The sequence below is a fragment of the Malurus melanocephalus genome, unplaced genomic scaffold, assembly GCF_030028575.1.
Source record: "Malurus melanocephalus ecotype Western Australia unplaced genomic scaffold, MMel_1.1 scaffold_358, whole genome shotgun sequence".
NCBI lineage: Eukaryota > Metazoa > Chordata > Aves > Passeriformes > Maluridae > Malurus > Malurus melanocephalus.
This window is the reverse complement of record NW_026623590.1, coordinates 510932-529659: the sequence shown is the minus strand read 5'-3', so window position 1 is coordinate 529659 and position 18728 is coordinate 510932. Positions and strand designations below refer to the sequence as shown.

At 38.8% G+C, this 18728-nt stretch overlaps 3 protein-coding genes across 4 annotated transcripts in view; 1 reads left to right on the top strand and 2 right to left on the bottom strand.

Moving 5' to 3' along the window:
• Positions 1–17: 17 nt before the first annotated feature.
• Positions 18–7602, bottom strand: UROS (uroporphyrinogen III synthase). Of its 2 annotated transcripts, none has more exons than XM_057378432.1 (8): positions 7352–7602; positions 5949–6038; positions 5311–5394; positions 5019–5115; positions 3759–3833; positions 3212–3286; positions 632–715; positions 18–316 (listed from the first exon to the last, which is right to left on the bottom strand). In XM_057378432.1, exons 2-8 carry the CDS (start codon positions 6009–6011, stop codon positions 207–209), a joined length of 588 nt encoding a protein of 195 aa, XP_057234415.1. In that variant the 5' UTR covers positions 6012–6038; positions 7352–7602; the 3' UTR covers positions 18–206. The 2 variants fall into 2 exon arrangements, with proteins under 2 accessions (XP_057234415.1, XP_057234416.1); XM_057378433.1 differs by lacking the exon at positions 7352–7602 and adding an exon at positions 6945–7098.
• Positions 7603–7626: 24 nt separating this feature from the next.
• On the top strand, positions 7627–15556 carry BCCIP (BRCA2 and CDKN1A interacting protein). Its single transcript, XM_057378431.1, has 7 exons — positions 7627–7956; positions 9360–9434; positions 9948–10028; positions 10733–10831; positions 11345–11532; positions 12700–12877; positions 14926–15556. Exons 1-7 carry the CDS (start codon positions 7807–7809, stop codon positions 15094–15096), a joined length of 942 nt encoding a protein of 313 aa, XP_057234414.1. The 5' UTR covers positions 7627–7806; the 3' UTR covers positions 15097–15556.
• Positions 15522–18728, bottom strand: part of DHX32 (DEAH-box helicase 32 (putative)) — a 21525-nt gene continuing 18318 nt past the window's right edge. The window contains exons 8-11 of the mRNA XM_057378430.1: positions 18633–18728; positions 17464–17654; positions 16457–16638; positions 15522–15714 (exon numbers count right to left, since the gene is read on the bottom strand). Of these exons, the coding sequence (XP_057234413.1) occupies positions 15522–15714; positions 16457–16638; positions 17464–17654; positions 18633–18728 (662 nt within the window). The remainder of the gene's footprint in view (positions 15715–16456; positions 16639–17463; positions 17655–18632) is intronic.

Here is an 18728-nt window from a genome sequence, read left to right as displayed (position 1 = left end):
TAATTCTATGATGGAGGCTCCCAAATGGAAAATTCAGAAAGCCAATCTTGAAAAATTAAAAGCAATTCTTTTTACATGAACTAGGTAGGCAGATTATTACTGGATTCTGATTTGTGATACACAGCAAAGATGCCCAGTGGTATTTCAATTACATTATTTCAAAAAAGGAACATTCTGGGAGGCATTGTCATCTGCCTCAGAAAATCTCAAACCACATCAGTGTCCAGTACCTGCTGGGAGAAGTAAMTGCTCAAAGATTCCTGCAGATCAGGGTGTTGGGTTGTTTGATAAACAGTGAGGCCTTCCAGGGCTATGCCTGCAATCAGGAGATGCAGTCATAATTAATGAATTCATTAATTTCTATTATTTCAATTCAGCACTCACAACATCCTAATTGCACTTAAGTGGAACTATTTTAGGCTAAAAAGACTCATAAAAGCTCTGTGAAGGATTTGCACGTCCCAGAGCTGTGGGCAGCCACCCAAGCTCCCTGTGTTTACTCCCAGCCTCTCACTCGCAGCCAACTTCACAGCAAGTTCCACTTTTACTTTTTCCAATTTGGTTCACAAGCTTTGGATACAACTTTTCTCATCACTGACTAATTAAAAWGGGTCTCCGGGGGAAGTTCAACCTTTTTCTCTCAGCACTGTAGGAAGCACTTCTCTTTTCAGGGCTCCACAAGGAAACAGAAGAGCTGAGGAATTGGGTTTCTCTCCTGTAAACACACAAACAAGAACTTTAATTAACTCAGGCCTTTAATAAAGAATAAATGTGATTTAATGCATTTTCAAGATATCAAATGCTGATTTATCAAAACCTTCACTATGGACACAGTTTTAAGGTAGCTGAAAACATCTGCAGTGCAGCTGCAGCCCCAATTCAGAGGGCAGAGGCTGCTTATCAAGAACATTAAAAAATATTACATAACTAGAATATGAATATTGGCTAAAAGGATCTCCCCAAAGATAAACTGCATTTCTATTCCTTTTGCCCTTCTACAAAGGGAGTTATCTCCTCYTCAACACAATCTGCCTCAATTTTGTACTTAAAAATCTCTGTCCCACTCAATAAATGACAGAGCTCTCAATGAAATATTCACACAAAGGAAAGGACAATACTGTGCTGAAAAGTTTCAGTCTATCTGCAATTCCATTTTCTTACTTCCCCAAGGAAAAAGGATTCTGCTTCCACTGCTGGGGTGGCAGTGGATATCCYCACTTGCTTTTGTCCAATTAGCAATGTAACAGCAGACTTGCTTTGCAGAGTTTTTGCCTTTTCTATAAATAACAGACCCAGAGAAAATTTCAAGATGAAATTCCACACAACTGCTACAGCTTGGCCTTCAGCTTTGAAAAGGAATTAAATTATTTTATTCCTAATTCAGATTTGTTAACACATTTCTAAGAGGAAATTACTAGAGAAAAATGCTTTTAMRTGCWGGAAGGAGATTCTTGGTTTATGYAAGGAGCAGAGATTCCTCAGGGATAAATAAAAAAGGGCAGCAGAGTGAAAATCAAATGGAAAGACMCTTGTAGGWGTCAACCCAGACACACCTGAGTGTTCTGACTGCACAATAAAGTTTTATTAGAAACCACAGATATGCTTAAATTAAAATTAAAAATTAGAGGTGGGTTAGATCATTCTTGAAGAAGAATGTAACAAAGATTTTAAAATTAAATAAAAGTRGAATATTTCAGCATCAGCTCTCCTGTAACTCATGTCTGTTATTTGAAATGTCAGTGTGATACCTGTAAACAAACACCAATTCTTTTTGGCAGAGAAAAATTCCTTGGTAGGCCTGAACAACACATGGATTGGTACCTCCTGCTTCTGTAACCAAATATTTGCTTTAAGAGGAGTAAAGGCAGCCAGTTATGCCAGCTCAAATTCCTTTATTTTCCAATTCCTTAAATTGAAGTGGGTACCAAAGCACAAAAGGTGACAACAAAGAAATCTCATTACTTTAACTTCTATTTTTATTCTGACGATAACCTCTCATGGTACAAAAAATTCAGAGCTATTCTTTTCATTTACTTACTTTATGCACAAACAAAAGTGAATTTACACATAAGAGRGAACATGAGATAATTTAATTTGTTCTTCCAAGGTTGTTATAAACCCCTTGATCAGCACAGCCCAATAAATCCTTGAAGCTGTTTCTATGTATCAACAACAAACAGGCTCCAGTGACTGAAATTCACTGCTTGGTTAATTTTTTTTTCACCTTCATACAACAGAATAAACAGATATTTCTCTTGTCTTTCTTCTCAAAAAAAAAAACCCTGCCTCTGCAAACTGGCAACTATTAATTCATTGCCAGAAGATTTTCCAGCACTGAAAAATCAGCTGAAACCTTTCTTTGCTTTAATACATCTGTTGAAGAGGAGAGATGGGCTATTCTTCACTTATGACATATTTGTGTTSTAAGTGTTTTTAATTTTCAGAATTTATTATTTAATCTCGTGTTGGCAACTATCATTTTTATCATTAAATATTCCCTACAGTTGGAGTCAGTGAATCAGAGAGCACTGTGCCTGGGAAAAGCAATCCTTGCCAGCTCAAATCCCATTTTTCTTTCCCGTATAAATCTCTGCTGCTGTGCAGAATTTGCTCATCAACTCTCTCACATCTGTACAAAAACACCTCCTTTTTTTCACAGCTTCTACTGACCCATCCACTCAAAAAATAAACAGCCCCTAAATCTAAAAATCTCCCTTGTTGCTACTGGAAATTTTAACAAATTACAGTAAAAACAATAAAGGAAGCAAACTAACAGACTTTAAAATTTCCCCAATAATTTGATAATGGATTGAGAAGCATTACAGATTTAACCATAACAAAATGGTTAAACAATCCTTAAAACAGCACTTTAATTTCTTCAAAACCACTTTTCTATGGTGCTGAAAACCAGTTTCCCCTGAAACCACAGGGTAATTTTGGAGAAAGGCACCAGTATTTAAATCTTCTGATTTAGCAGCAATTTCCAATCATTACAGCTCTGATCTTCCAGTAAAAATAAACTTTTGCCTGCTGGCTCAGAGAGTATTTATTAACCAACTAGAGAGTCTAAGATTTCATGTAAATTAATATCTTGTATATGAATTTTGAAGCATTTTTTGCCTCACTGTGTGCTTGATTTTACCTCTAGGAAATTCTTAAATGATGGAAGGCACATTTACCTTAATTTAATGACAATATTTCAGCTACTTACTTGAACAAATATACTCAGCTAATTTCTCAGCATTTCCAGACTTTTCTCCTTGTGGAATAAGACCAATTTCTTCCACTAGAACCAGAAGCAGCAAAGAAAAAACACAGCAAACAATAAGAACAATTCAGATTTCCTGTCACAGAAACTATGGGATGAAAAGGGAGGCACAGTTTGATCAAGCACAAATTGTGTCCAATCTCAACCAGGTTAGAATCCCCTTCATGCAATTTAATTTCCAAAAAGAATGGAAAAACCACATGCAAATTAAGAACAAAGGGTTTTTTTTGCTGGTTTGACCCAATTTTTCAAGCAGTGACCATCACATCACAACAAAAGGAGCAGAAATCCAGAGGATGGATTAGATCCATGGATATCCTTGGCTGGAGCAAGGATAGTTCTAATGTGTGTCCAATTCCCTCTCTTCCAAATTATCCAGTTCTAAAACTTAAATTTTTTACTGACCGCCCTTGAACAGCAGCTCATCCTCCAAAAATTGTACTTARAAGCCAGATTTAGCCAAGATTTCTGTTTTTAAACACCAGCTTACCTAAAGAAGCTGTAGCTTTTCCTACCACATATGTTGGTTTGATATTCCACATTTGTTTAAGAGATTTTGACCAGGCTGAAAAACATTAAATTATACTAAATTAAATTAAATTAAAGTACACAGCAACAGAATGTGAATGCTAAATGACTATTTGGACTTCTGCTTAATCCCCAAATACAGCAAAATGATCATAATAATAACAAAAACTCCACTATATATTTGGATGTACAAATCCTAATGGATCAAAAATAGATACACCAAGTCTTTTACTGTCTTGAGGTAAAGCAGAGCACCACAGGACACTGAATTTCTTTCTGGTACTCCTGGAGAGGGAGAAAAAAAAAACAAACTATAACAGCAAAAATAAAAATCAGAAGGGAAAAAGCAAGGATGCCTTGCCTTTGAAAGGAACCCAAATAGGATCAACAGACTCACTTTATTATTAAAATATGTATTTCCCAGAAGTCCAAAGTTAGGGGTGAAATCTAGAGAAGAGATTACTTTTRAGCTAAAATCTTAATATATAATAAAATCTTAATATATAATCCTCTGCTGCTGCAAATGCTACAATAAACTGAGGGTCTGTGTATTTACTGCTTACTCAAGGGTGTAACCTTACTCACAGGACATTGATTTGTTCACAGCCCAAATATGGAGCACACAAAGTAGAAACTCGAGGCCAGAATCACTGAACATAAGAATTTGGAAGAATTTACAAGGATTTGACATTTCCTTGTGATGGTATTTCTATTTAGCAGGATTTTTCCTCACTACTGATCTGTTGGCTTTTATGCATCACCATTTTTTAGCTAATAATTAATTCACTTGAGAAATTTCTTATTCAAGGCAGAGATTTCCCTTTTTCTKTAACATTTCATACAAATCATCCAGGCACAGGAGTAATGGCCACTTTTTCTGAGATGATCTCCTCTTTAAGGAAGGAAAGCAGTTAGAAGGCAAACCAGGCACTGCAGCAAAATGTTCCTCATGCATGAGATACCCAGGGCTGGAAGAGCTCTCACTAATTAGTAATTTGCACCAAAAGCTGCTTCTTTTCATTCCTCAGTGTGGAAAACCCAACCCTTAAAAGCTCAATGTACCAAGTGCTTTATGATACTAAAAGAACTGTGGTTCCTTTCAAGGTTGTTTTTTTAAAGTCTTGCTAGAGCTATCTACCAGTGAGTGAAATAAAATTCAATGAAATTCAAATTTTACAAGATCCTGAAAGAAAAAGACTAAGGGATATCAATATGTATTTACCTTCTTTTTTACTCTTCTCTTTTAAACATATCTTGATGGCTTCTAATGCTCTTGGACTGGTAAAAATTAGGCCTCCATAGCACTCTGGATGGGAAAGCTATTTAGAAACAGTAAATTTAAGCATTAAAAATCCCCAAAATTAGTAAATTAATTTTAAAAATTAGTTGTTCCATTCTTTATAACCTTRTGACAAGCAGAACAGCTTCAATAAATGTCTGAAATACCCCAATACTTGTGACTTGGCAACCAAATCCCGYTGGAAATTGAACAAATGAAATAATTTAAAGCTTACCTTCTCAAATAAACTGTCAAGAGAGATGAATTCAAATGACAAAACTGGGATCAATGCTGCTTCCAAGCTGTATGATCCTAATTCCTATCAAGAAAAGGTTTGCAGCTCTTGAAATAAGTTCCAAACAGCTTTTTTTTTTTTCCTTTTTCAAAGAACTGACTTGGCCAACACAAGTATTTATTTTTAGTAAAGCAATATAAAAAGGTATTTTATTTCCTTTCCCTGGTAAATCTATTTTGGATTTGTTAGTTATTTAAAATTACAACTCCTATTAAACAGCTGTGGGACTGTGGCCTCCTGAGTAGCAGAAGACATCAGCACATAACTAAGAATTTTTGTAATTTTAATTCTGTCCATATGAATAGCATCAATATTAATTAATTCAAATAAAACTGGTTTARTATCAGTACTTTGCTGAGAGCTTTAGCAATGAATTCAGTACAAATGTCCTGTAACTGATACAATTTTTTGCAGCAAGGGTGAACTTTCTGGAGTATTTTTCTCTTAGCATGATTTCAGACATGGACTCCTAATATTGTTTAAGCACCTTTTCCCACTTGAAACACCTGCACTCATCTGATACTATGATTCARCAAAGAAGTGACATTTTTTTAAAARCTTTTTTAAAGTTTACTCACTTTAATATAAGGATCTGGCCCCGAATCTTTGTCTTTGGGCTCCTTCAGCAGCAGAACCTTCATTGTTTACCAAGGAATTGCAGCAGAACCCTGAAATACAAGAATGGAATTTATCTAAATTGGATCTAGAGGACCTTTTGCTTGAACAGTGACTTTCACAGCTCCGAGAACTGGGTTGCCACCAGTTGTAGAGCTCCCTACACAATGAGTAAGCAGTTATTGTCCATTCTCTGGGCAGAAACATCCACCCTGATAAGGGCAGAAAATAATCTGCTGCCTTTAGATAGCACTGCTCAAGTAAGGGRCTCGAAAGAAACTCACCATGGGGAACACATTTTAAAGAATTTTGCAAAAGCAGAAACAACCCCTACAATGGAGGATGTTCTGCAAAGGAAATCAGCTCCAATCTATAAAAAAGTTATTTATTCTGCTAATTTCCATGCTCGTTGACATACTCTGTTCATCATAATAAGCATGTAAAGAGACTGATTTAATTTGATGCATTTGAGGTCTCACCTTTTTCAAAACAGTGCTCAAACATGTTTTAAAAAATTCAATATATATGTTTATATATATACATCCCTGCATCTAAAATAAAAGAGAATATTAATATACTTTCTTTGATACTGTAGAAAACAAGGCAAGACTAAAAGCAGATATTCCRAAATTAAAATAAGACAGCTCTCAGTTCCTTTAAAGCTCACTTTGGTGCTAAATTCAAAGTTACAAAACGTAAGCAAATACACCAATAATACAAAAAGAAATCCATTCTCAGTGCACATTTACCCCAATAATCACTGTGGTASTTTCCTGATAGATTGCAGATATAGGAAGATCCATCTTTCTCAAAATTCTTTCCCTGGATATCAGTATTCAAATTTTGGYAATGACCTAAGTGCTCCCAGAGCAAACACAGCTTTCAAAATAACAACAAAAAAAAAAATAAACACAGGGCGTGTTTGGAGCTTTAATGAGAAAATGAACATTTTAACCTACTTGAGTTGTATTTATAAAGCCGGAATTACATCCCAGGCTCTGTGCCTTGCGTTTCTTCTGGCTGGCAACAATGAATGCCCAATGCTCTTCTTSCCATGGCCTCATTAACACCCGTCTTTCTTCATTAATTAGACACAAAGTGTTAAATGCAACAYGTTCCACATAACTGAGGCTCGATCATTAATGATCATTTCTACAGTGCTCAGGATATTTCAACGCATTTTCCCGACTGGTATTTTCTATAAAGACCAGAATCACGTTGTGCTTACTGTGCTCTCCCTATCACCCCTTTCTGTTTGTTTGTCTGGAATTATCCAGGGAATTTGGTTCGCGATTTTTAAAGCAAGCAGCGAGCGCCTGATTCCTGTTTTACGCTGCAATTTTTACTAAAGCTAATTTTTACTTACAGCAGTTTTTATTAACGTCGGAGATGGCTCAGGGCACTCTGTTTCTTTCAAMGCACAGAATCGCAGAATGATTAAGGGTGGAAAAGAGCCCCAGGGCCATCGAGCCCAAGCTGTGCCCGATGCCCGCCTTGTCCCCTCAGTGCCACAGCCAGGCTTTCCGTGGCCACCTGCGGGGACGAGGACTCCAAACCTCCCATTTAACTCCTGACAGCCCCTTCCATGAAGGAATTTCCCTGGAAGGAAGTGACACCACAGCGCGAAGAGGAAATCCGGCTTTGTGGGGACGGGGGCGGTCCGGGACTCTCCTGCCGCCTCAGGCTGCCCGCGCGTCCCTCCGCGCTTTGCTGGCGCTGCCCGCCGCTCTCTGTCGCGACATAGGGTGACACAGGGTGACATAAGGGGACACAGGGTGCCATCCCGCCGCTCGCCGTGCCCCGGGCACCCCGTCCTGCGCCATGGCCACGCCGGCCAAGCGGCGGGCGCGGGTTCCCGCCGGGGAGCAGAGCTCCCACAGCGCCTCCGACAGCGSCTCCGACAGCGGCTCTGAGGGCTCCGGGGCATCGCGGGCATCCGAGTGCTCGGACTCGGACGAGCCCATCGATGAGGTGAGCGGAACGGGCCCCACACGGCCCCCAGAGGAGCTGCGGGAGAGGGGGATTGTGTGGGGGATGTTCGGGAAGGGGTCGGGCAGGGTTTGTGCCCCGGCCATGCCCCGGTGAGGCCCAGCGCATGTCCTGCGGGAGCGACCCTGTGTGTCGGTGATCTGAAGTGTGTTCGCTTCGTTGTTGTTGAAAATTTTTGATTTTTTAGTTGTTTTTCAAATGCTGGGCTCCCCGAGGCCTCGGCTGTACAGATCCAGCCCTTGGCGTGTCCGTGTCCGCTCGGGTGCGGGACTGGAGGTGGCTGCTTGGAAATAGTGCTGTCAGCACGGCGGATTTGCTCTTTCATTATATTTCGCTATATTTTGTTATTACATTAGTTTGCTTCCTTTTRTTAGCGAATCCCAGAATGGTTTGGGTTGGAAGGGATCTTAAAGCCCATCCAGTTCCACCCCTGCCATGGAAAGGACTCCTTCCACTGTCCCAGGCTGCTCCAAGCCCAATGTCCAGCCTGGCCTTGGACACTGCCAGGGGCAGCCACAGCTTCTCTGGGCACCCTGTGCCAGGGCCTCAGTGTTTCCTGGATTTTAGTATCTCCTAAGAGATTGTGTACCTCTTACCTGCATTACAAATAGGTCTTTAACACTGTTCTTCCAGTGGACAACAAAAGCCATGATGTCSATGCGGCATTGGAGAGAAAAGTAGGGCTCAGTTGTTGAGGTTACTCAGGAAGTGTGATTGAAACTGGCATTTAAAAGGCAAAGTAACTTTGAATGATCTTGAACAGTGGAATAGGTAGGCAGGTAACCTTGGCAGGCAGTACTTTTTATAYAGAATACCAATAAAAATGTTGCTAGGCACACAGCATTTGTTTAGGAAGAAGCAGCAGTTCCCATTCTGCTTTTGCTGCGACTGTGTCTCATCATGAGCCTGCTGAGTAGAGTTCCACAGTGGGGTTAACGACACCATGAGGATTTGGGGAAATAGCAGAAATGTGGGTTTGGATGTAATTACCTAAATGTCTGCAGCAATTTTCACCTTCAGCTGAGGCAGTACACCCCAGTCCTGCAGTTTCTGGGGTTTAAATACCTGAGTCAAGGCTCTCTATGGGAAGAGTTTGCAYGGTTGCAATAGGTGTAATTGTGTGAACCAGATGGTAGGAGCAAAACATTAAAGGTTTGTTCACAGCACAATTGGTGGGTTATCTTTGAAAAGTTGCTTTCACAGATGTTCTCTAAAGATCACAGGAGAAAGGATAACTTTTAACAATTGCTGAGATTACTGCAAGGAGGAAATCCATTTTGTTTCTGCTGTTTGCTATTCCTTCTCTTCAAGTTTCTTACAGTTTAGCTTCGTTCTGATATAAGTTCTTGCCAACTGTGTTTGATAATCTTTGTTCTACTCCATAGGAAGTGAATATTGAATTTGAAGCACATTCCATATCAGACAATGACTACAATGGGATAAAGAAGCTACTACACCAGGTACTGTGACTTCTTGTTAGCTTGATTGATATGTCCATTGATAGGTAGTATCTAAAGAGTTATGCAAAGACATCAGTTCACATTCTCTATATTGATTTAGAGTTTTTATGTATTATGGTGCTTGCATATATTTGCTTTTGTGTATTGATTTTATTAGAGAATCCCAGAATAGTTTGGGTTTGAAGGGACCTTACAGCACATCCAGTTTTACCCTCCAACAATGGACAGGGACACCTCCCACTATCCCAGGGTGCTCCAAGCTCCATCCAACCTGGCCTTGGGCACTTCCAGGGATGGAACAGCCCCAGCTTTCAGATCACACCAAACTCCAGAGGATACCAGGGTGGAAACACCAGCCTGTGGAAGGTGCAGGAGCAAGCACTTGATGCAGCTGATTATTAGTTTTTGCAGTATTATAATGAAATTAAATAGAAAACTCACTTTATTTTCAACTAAGTGGCCCATGAGATACCATCAGTGTCCAAAACTTAATCCTTGTTTCCTGTCTTCCAGTTGTTTCTAAAAGCTCCTGTTAACACAGCTGAATTAACTGATATATTAATACAACAGAATCATATTGGAAGTATTATCAAGGTAAGACAGATTTTATATTTGTGATTGAAGTACCATGCTTTCTATGTTGAAGTGACATAATTTCTGTATTTCAGAAGGCRATTCTTTCTTGCTTTTTTGCTTTAAGAATAATTCGTCTATGGGGAGCTGAAATTTTTCCATGCCTACTTTGAAGCAAAGAAGGAATTTGGTATATTATTATACCTGGTTTCTTTTTACGTGTGGAAGGTTTTCATGTTCAGTTTTGATGTAGTAGCATAGTAATGCTGAAAATGCAGTGGAGACTTTTGTTACCATCTCTATAAGAAATAGGAGCTTTTGRCTTTCCTACAGACACAGCTCTTTGTCCCCCTCCCTATCAAAGCTTTATTGCTCAGTGTTTATTAAGGCACTCCAGGTTTACTTCCCTCTGTTAGAAACTGAMGGAAATTGGTTTTGCTTAAGATATTGCCATCCCCTGAGCCGAGATGCTGCTTATTAAATGGGAGCTGTCAACTTTTAGTGCCTTTCAAAARACTGTGCTGTAGAAGATGCATGACCTGGCTCTCTCTAAAGCTCTGAGCACTCTGAGATGTTCAGTGATGCAGCAGAATTTGCAGTGTGTGTTTGTACAGATTTCCTCAGTGGTTTTCATCTGCTGAGCATCACCTGGAAAGAAAAACATCTTTTTCTACAGAGTGAAATAGAATGTCAATATGATTTGTTGCTTTCCTTCTGTTCAACAGCAAGCAGAAGTGCAGGAAGACAATAGTGATGATGATGATGATGAAGATGATGATGAAGTCTTTGGTTTTATAAGCTGCTTGAACTTAACAGAAAGGAAGGTTGGTATTCCTCATTAACATCTGGTTATAAATATTAGCACAAGTAATAAATGAGACTGCATCCTGTGTAACAAGCCTGGACTGCTGGATCAGGATTTTGAATTCCACTGTGGAAGACTGGGAGTGTAAAACTTGCACGTGGCTTAGCTTTTTCTTCAATGTAGTGACATGCTGAAGGTCAAAAATAAAGCAAACAATGGAATAGAGAGTTAAAGCTAGGTCTAATAATTCCAGAGTAAGTGAGCTGTCAGTCTCCTGTATTTCTTCCCTTGGATCCTCTGCAGTTTGAAGCTTTGCTGTGGTGTTGCAGCTCATTCCCATCACTTCACAACCTCTGTTTGCCCTCAGCTCCAGACCTGGAGAATGATTGCAGAGCAATTGTGCAGTRCTTTAGAGGYTGCTGAGTGAAATTGCCACCAGGCYTGTAGGAAATTCCCTTGAACCTGACATTCAAGGTTTTCTTGTGTAAATAGYTGTTCTGTGAGATGAAGAAAATGCACCTTTTGATTGCAGGGCACCCAGTGTGCTGAGCAAATCAAAGAGCTGCTTCTGAGTCGCTGTGAGGAGAGCTGTGACCAGYGTGTGGTGGAACAGCTGAGTAAACTCCTCAATGACAGCACAAAGCCTGTGGGGCTCATCCTGAGTGAAAGGTTCATCAATGTTCCTCCACAGATTGCTCTGCCCATGCACCAGCAGCTCCAGTAAGTTTGTTTGTATCTTTTTTTCTTGCATGATGTTGAATAATATTTTTTCTTCGTACTTCTTCAAAAATCTCACGTGTACAGAGCTATGTTAAGACAGTTGATGCTATAGAGATAAGTAAAACAYGAACAGAAAATATTTTTTAGCTCATATATGGTCTTTAGTTATTTTTTTTAATATTTTTATATCTTCAGGCTTCTCAAACATTGAAATAGAGGATATCATTTGAGAACATGTGCCGTTCTATCACAGAAATAGCTGTATATGTTGTTGTATTGCGGATTATTTTCACACTGTTGTAGGAATTAAAAATGGGATTTTTTTTGCCATGCTCATAACAAGCAGCTTGGCTGTTCTGTTCATGTGTTAATGTCTGGAATGGCTTTGGAATGGAAGATTTGGGTTGAGGGAAAAGCCTAAAAGGTGGTTGAGTTCTGGCCCATGAAAACCRTTTGCAGTATTGCAAGTAATGACATCTTGCAAGTAATAAGAAAAGCAGGTGAGGTGCTGGTTGATCTCTACCAATTGGTGGTTTTCTGTCAAAAGCTGGGTGGATGTGAAACACAACATTGCATTATTTTAGTGCCATGTTGAGAACTGAGAACAAGAAAATTTTGTTGGATAAGGAACTCCATTAATCAAATGCAGATAATTTTTTTTCTTCTTTTATTATTTTTCTTCTTTCCTCTCATGTGAGATGAGATTAGAAATCATGTTAATACACAAATACAGTACTTGTCACAGCTTGAACTCAGATCTCAGCCTCTTCACCTTAAAGGTTTTGGAGTGACAACATAATGAACACAAGGGTAGGCAAGAGTATTTTTTGTCTCTCTGGTTATAACTCATGGTAGTGATAGTGTGATGTATTTTTAAAGAGAGTTGCACTTAGAATCATTTCACAGRTGGTCTACCATGAACAAGATTCTGGGAAAAAAGGGTTATCTTGTGAGGTGTGGAAAAATATCCATATTTTTATTATTTAAAAGTACAAATAGTATGTTTAAGTACTAGGAATGCATCTGCAAAATTGATTTTCTGAGGCACATGGAAAAGAATAGGCTGCAATAGGAATATCCTTTCTATACTAATACATTGTAAGATTTACTTACATGCTTGTTTAAGATTKAAATGGTGTAAGTGGGTAAACATTTATTTCTCTTTAGGAAAGAGCTGATTGAGGCACAGAGAACAAACAAACCTTGTGGAAAGTGCCACTATTACCTCCTTATCAGCAAGACCTTCACAGAAGCTACAAAGAGCAATTCTAAGAGGAAAGGAGGGAAGAATCAGCCAAAGGAGGAATTAATGTTTGCAAATGCAGAGGAAGAATTCTTTCATGAGGTAACATATGGTTATTTAATTTAAAATGCTTCTTTTTCTTTGCATATCAGCAAAACAAGATGTTTCACCTCAAATTCAAGGGCACCTTTTATCAAAATGATCACAAACACTTTTAAATTAAATCCAGGGTGTTTTGGAGTGGTGTGGAGAGAAGACCAATCGAGCTCTTTTTGTGCATTGATTTATCTGTTCCCTCCTGGGCACCTTCTACTTTCAAAAAACGCTCAGAATGAAAAACTTCTGAAGACCCTGACAAGTGGCTCTTGATTCCCTTTTCTATTTCTKTTCTACTCAGGGCAAATATATTACTAAAAAGTGCTAAAACACTGAGATGARAATATTATTTCCCATTTCCTAAGGCAACCTGTCCACACAATTCTGCTGGTCCCAAGCCAGATCAGGTGAGGGGGGAATGCAGGAAATTAAATTAAAAATGTGCTTTGAAATGCAAGGAATTTTTCATGGTTCGTTTTTAATTTTTTTTTTGTGTTCCCAAAGCTTTAAAACTACTCTTCTACAATATTATTACTTTGTCAAGAGACCATTATTTTTCATTTCTGGCAGTGCCTGCAGGGTAAAGGACTTGCACATGCATGGGGTGGTTAATGGCCAAGGTTCCTGTGTGTAATCATTCTGACAGAGGCTGTGATRGGGCTGTAATTTTATTTCTTGGGAAGGAGAGAAATGTAAGTRGGGGAATTCATTGGTAGCTGTAGGGAATGGTGTTGTACTCTCTGTGCAGTAGCAAGTTGGGGATTTTGTTTTGTGCTCCTGCCACAGCAGCTGAAACAGCTGAACCTGAGCTCTGTGTGAACATTTTATTGAAAAGCTGATGGGGRGAAGCCTGTGCTGCTCATGTGTCCGTGGGTGTTCTGTTCTAGGAGGCCCATTTTGTATTTATTTATCTTAGCTTAGTTATTCTGTTAAAGGCTAATTGTGTCTTTCATCTAAATTGCAGTAATTCTCAACTCAAAAGGATTGACTCAAACTGAACATGTTTTTCTGTTTAACAGCCTTCCCAGTGTTTTTTAAAAAAAAACATTTTAAACATTATGTAGGGTATTAAATTAAATGTCTCTCTGTACTTAATAATGTGTATGTGTTAAATTAGTGCTGGAGTGTCTGTCYTCCCTGATCACACATAATGTTAATTAGATTGCCATAAAATAGCATAAAATGTGGTGAGGCAGACACTTGGAGCCATATCAAACTGAGAGAAGCCTTTTTCTGCACTTGGCACTTCCCTTTGCTTTATTCTGTTCCTTTAAATTATAACCASAAAATCTATTATAACCAGACTTGGAATTGATTAAAGGTGCTCAAATTGTTCTTGAGCAAAGCCACTCAATTAATGTGGTGATTCTTCCAAAATGAGATTTAAAGCCTCAATATATTGTTACTAGAAAGCAAACCTAAAAGGAGAGGGCAGGTTAATTTTCCCACAAAGGAAAGGAATCAGGTAAGTTTTTCTACTYATTGGTTGAGCTCAAAGTTCTGAATCTGACTTGTGTGAGAATTGTTAGCATTTATAAGGTTCTTATCCATCAGGAATTTGTCTAGGAAAGCTGATGAAAGGAGACTGTTCTTTTTACATGGGGTTTATATCCCTGAAAAATGAAAATACACATTATAGACACCTGCCTATTTGGAGAAACATAAAAAGAACTTCCAGAGGCTTCAGCAGGAGCTTTCTGAATTTCTCCTCAGGATTCATATTGGTGTCTATCCCCTTAATATACTCATGTTCTTACATATTAGTTAATTTTTAGGACTCGGGGCAGTTTTAAGTGTAGGCCCTGAAAGCAGCAGAGCCTCAGAACTAAAGGGAGCATTGATTTCCCACCCCCACTCCCAGAAAAGAGAATAGTATAAAACACTTTAAAGAATGGATTTTTGGTAGGTATTTTTGCTGAACACTTCGCCAGGAAAGAAAACTTCTTAAAAAGCATGAGCATAACAGGTTCATTATTATTACTTTGTTTAGATGATGTATTATCTCCGTGCTAATTAAAATTTTAAATCTGAATGCTTTTATTTCTGTTGCTTAGAAAGCCCTTCTGAAATTCAACTACTCTGTGCAAGAGGAGAGTGACACCTGCCTGGGTGGCAGATGGTCCTTTGATGATGTACCAATGAAGCCTTTGAGGACTGTTATGATAGTTCCAGCTGATGGAATTAATGGAATTATGGATAAACTGAAAGATTATCTCTCTCTCTGAACTCCTCTACAAACMCCAGGTTTTTATAGAGCAGCCATGCAGAACTGTGACTTCACAATATTTTCAGAACTGCTGTTGAGTCAACGGTTTTGTGCAACCAGAAATATCCAACAAATGAATATTTTTAAATATATCATCTTATTTTACTCTGCTTATTTTACATCATGAAGCAGTCAATAAAAACCCAGTGTCAGAAGAAAACCTGAGTATCTGCCCATTATATTTTTACAAAGCTAAATGTGGTTTTGTTCCAAAATAATGCATGCAACCTCTTTCGTTGAGAAAAGTGCTTTTTCTTTATGTTCTTTCTGTTAAATACATTTATGTCAAAAGTTTGCAATAATTATATGGGTTAAGGTGGGGATGTGCTTTGAATATATTGCTTTTATTTACTGCTGTCCAATATGTGACAATTCAGTCTAAAATCACTGAATAACACATCCCTGCTCAGTGGGAGKTTGGGGAAATTCCTCATTTTCTTTGCTGTCATTGGTAGTTTCCTGTTCCTCCTTCATGGCTGAAACAGGTGCCAAGTGATTSATCACTTCCTGCAGAATATCCTTGCTTTCACTTGGAGGAAGATTACTGAAATAATACTGAGGTACCAACTCTGCGAATCTGGGGAGGAAATCACACAAAACATTATGAATTTTTTTAATTTAATTTCAAAATATTTGAATGATTATTTCCAGGTGTATGTAAAAGAATCTACAAACTTAATATTTCAACCCAAAACTCYGCAAGAAACCAAGATTCTCTGCAAGATGCAGTGGGAATTTGTGCTTTGAGTAGCCTTGCACTTAATATTTTCAGCCTGCACTTGAGGTGCAATGCAGTTCCCAGTGCTGCAGACTGCATTAAATAGCAATTTTCCTGCTTTAGAACAGAGTGGTTCAATAACATTATGAAAAAAGCTCTCCTATAAACATGGGAAATAGAAAAGATGGGACAGTGAAATGTATATTCTTTGTGTAAAGAGATTTCTGCACAAGGAAGACTCTGGTCTCTCCCTGAATCCATAAACAGTTGATGATTCAGCTGGYTGGGCACAGAAAATATGTTAAGAAAAAGATTTGCTGGAAAATAGGTTTTCAAGGAACAAAGACATTTCCAGCTGGATTCATGTATGAGTACACTGCTCTGTTAACTCTGTATTTTTCTGTATATTCTACTTTGTAAGAAACTCCTGCAGCTAATAAAGTGGGGTTTTTTCAATTTATTATAGTTACAGTGGCAAATATTGAGAATAGTAAGGGCCTGACATCACAGATCTTCCCTTTTATTTCTTTTTATCCCCCCAAAATGATGATTTTGTGGTGGGTTTAGAAGTGAAGGAGCAATTTCATCACAGTTCACTTACAGATGGGGAGAGATCTCGGAGACAACTCTGATGGAATTGTCCTCTGAGATGCTGAACTCGTGGAATAAAACCCACTCAGGAATCCTCCTGGTGTTGTAATAGGATGAGAAGGGATGGAGCTGGGCCACTTGTTTGTGTGTTAACATTAAGTAGTTCCCTGAGCCATCCACATCACGAGCAATCTAAACAAAAATTGAGAGAATTGTCCATTATTTAATCAGAAATTAAACTCGCCTTCAGTTATTTACAACAGGAGAGGCCAAACCTCTCCTGAATTTGTATGGGAGAATTTGGGACTGGATACCATGAAATRAGACTTGAACAAAGTATTCATCTGTGTATTTGAAAAGAAACTGCAACAAGTAAGTACAAAACTATCTGAATTTGGCTTTGAAGGGTCTGTGAAAACATCTATTCTTAATATATTCTTTAGTAGATGTACTCTTCATAGACTTTAAAACACAATGTGTGTCAGGACTCAAAATGTGCACTTGGGAGAGGTCATTTTTGTGTTGAGATGGAGCACAGGGATGTGAAGGAAAGTCTGGGGACTCCARTGGGAATAAATCAATCTTGTTTACATTTACAATTATAGTTAGAGTGCCTTCCTGAGATGAAGCAARCTGTTTATTATTTACACCTAAATATATCCAAGTGATTTCTCTATTTCCAGACAATTTTCACAAAAACACCTTTGAAAAGGAAATGATGTCTGGRAGAATATTACAAGCTCAAGAGTTTTCTGAGGTGAAAGAGTTCTGTGAGTAAAAGGCATATTGACAATTTTCTGATTGCTGTGGAGTGTGTGAACTCCTGCAGTGAGAGATGAACTCCAGAGAAAAGGCTGGAGTGGGCAGAAGTGTTGGATACACTGGGAAAAAATTACTTTTATACTTTGTGGTGATCAAGAGATTTCATTAATGAACTTAAGTTTTACTTAAGTTTTCTGAAAGCATTCTGTATAATTTAACAGCAGAGGAAGATGAAACCACAGTGTTTTTCCTTACGTGCATGAAGTAACCAGATAAAAGAGCTTTCTTAATGCTTAGTAGATTTTCTTCTGATCCRAAGTCTGGCTCTGAAATGGGAAGTTCAATGCGCTTCATAATCTCCACCAGCTCAGCTCTGATCATCTCTGCCATGCTCAGAGCAGAACAGCTCAGGAAATAATCACGGCACCATTTCTCACTGCTGAAGTCTGTGGAGGAAAAAACTGTYTTGGCTTAAAGGAGAATTGTACTGATGGGTGCAATCCACAGAGATGCTGCTCTGTGAAATGCTCTTGGACTGCTGCAGTAAATGATGTCCAAAATTCTGGTAATGAGCCGTACAGGCAGTTTAGGCTCAGCRTGGAAAGTAAGTGGACAATACTTGATATTCTCATTTAGTTTTATAGAACTGCAGCTATTTCCTTCTGAATCAAATCCCTTCTTTGCTCTAAGTAATAGCTTCCAAGAGAATGAGTAGCAGTTCTATTTTTCAGGCCTCATGGATTCAGGCCAGGATATGGRGCTGAAATCACATCTGTAATGCTGGTGCTGATCCTGCCTTCTGGTAAAGAACTGGCTCTCTTGGAGCTCCCTCCAGCATTCCACATGACTGAACAGGAAACAATCCTGCTCTCCTGTCTCAAGTTTTCACTCAGTATGTGCAAATTTATCACTCTGCTGCCTGAGCACTGCACTCGGGCTAAATGARCTGGAGCAGGATGTTTGAACACAACAAAATGAAGAGCTTCTGCTCCCTGCAGTCTGCTGCCTTTTATTTGGCTTCTTGTAAATGTGGACTTTACCACTTTCCMTTTTTTCCTTAAATTTTCCTTGCAGTTCACAGCTATCAAAACCCCACCAGAATTGTTGGGCTGTTGGGGCAATCGAGGCCCTCCTCAACGGCACTAATTCATTTTAAACTTGGATTTTGTGCTTCTACCAATCATTCTGGTTTTGCATAATGTCACTTCAAAGGACAATTGGAATAGTGGTTATGATTCCTGTTGGGTAAGGGATGCTCTCTTAGGTAATTTTTAATTAATGAATAAATTAATATTCATCAGCAATAGCTACTCCCATAGGTTTCTCCCTGCAATTCAGCAGTTCTAGAAGGAATCACCAGATTTTTGGGTTTCTTTTTTTCAAACTGGTGCCAGTATGGTTCATTTTGGCTTGGGCACACTTGCCTGGCTCTGTGGGGTTGGCAGTGGCTGCCTTGAAGGCGTTGAAGATGTTGATGAGGGTGAAGTGATCTCCTGCAGGGTGGGAGAAGCGGCGCCAGC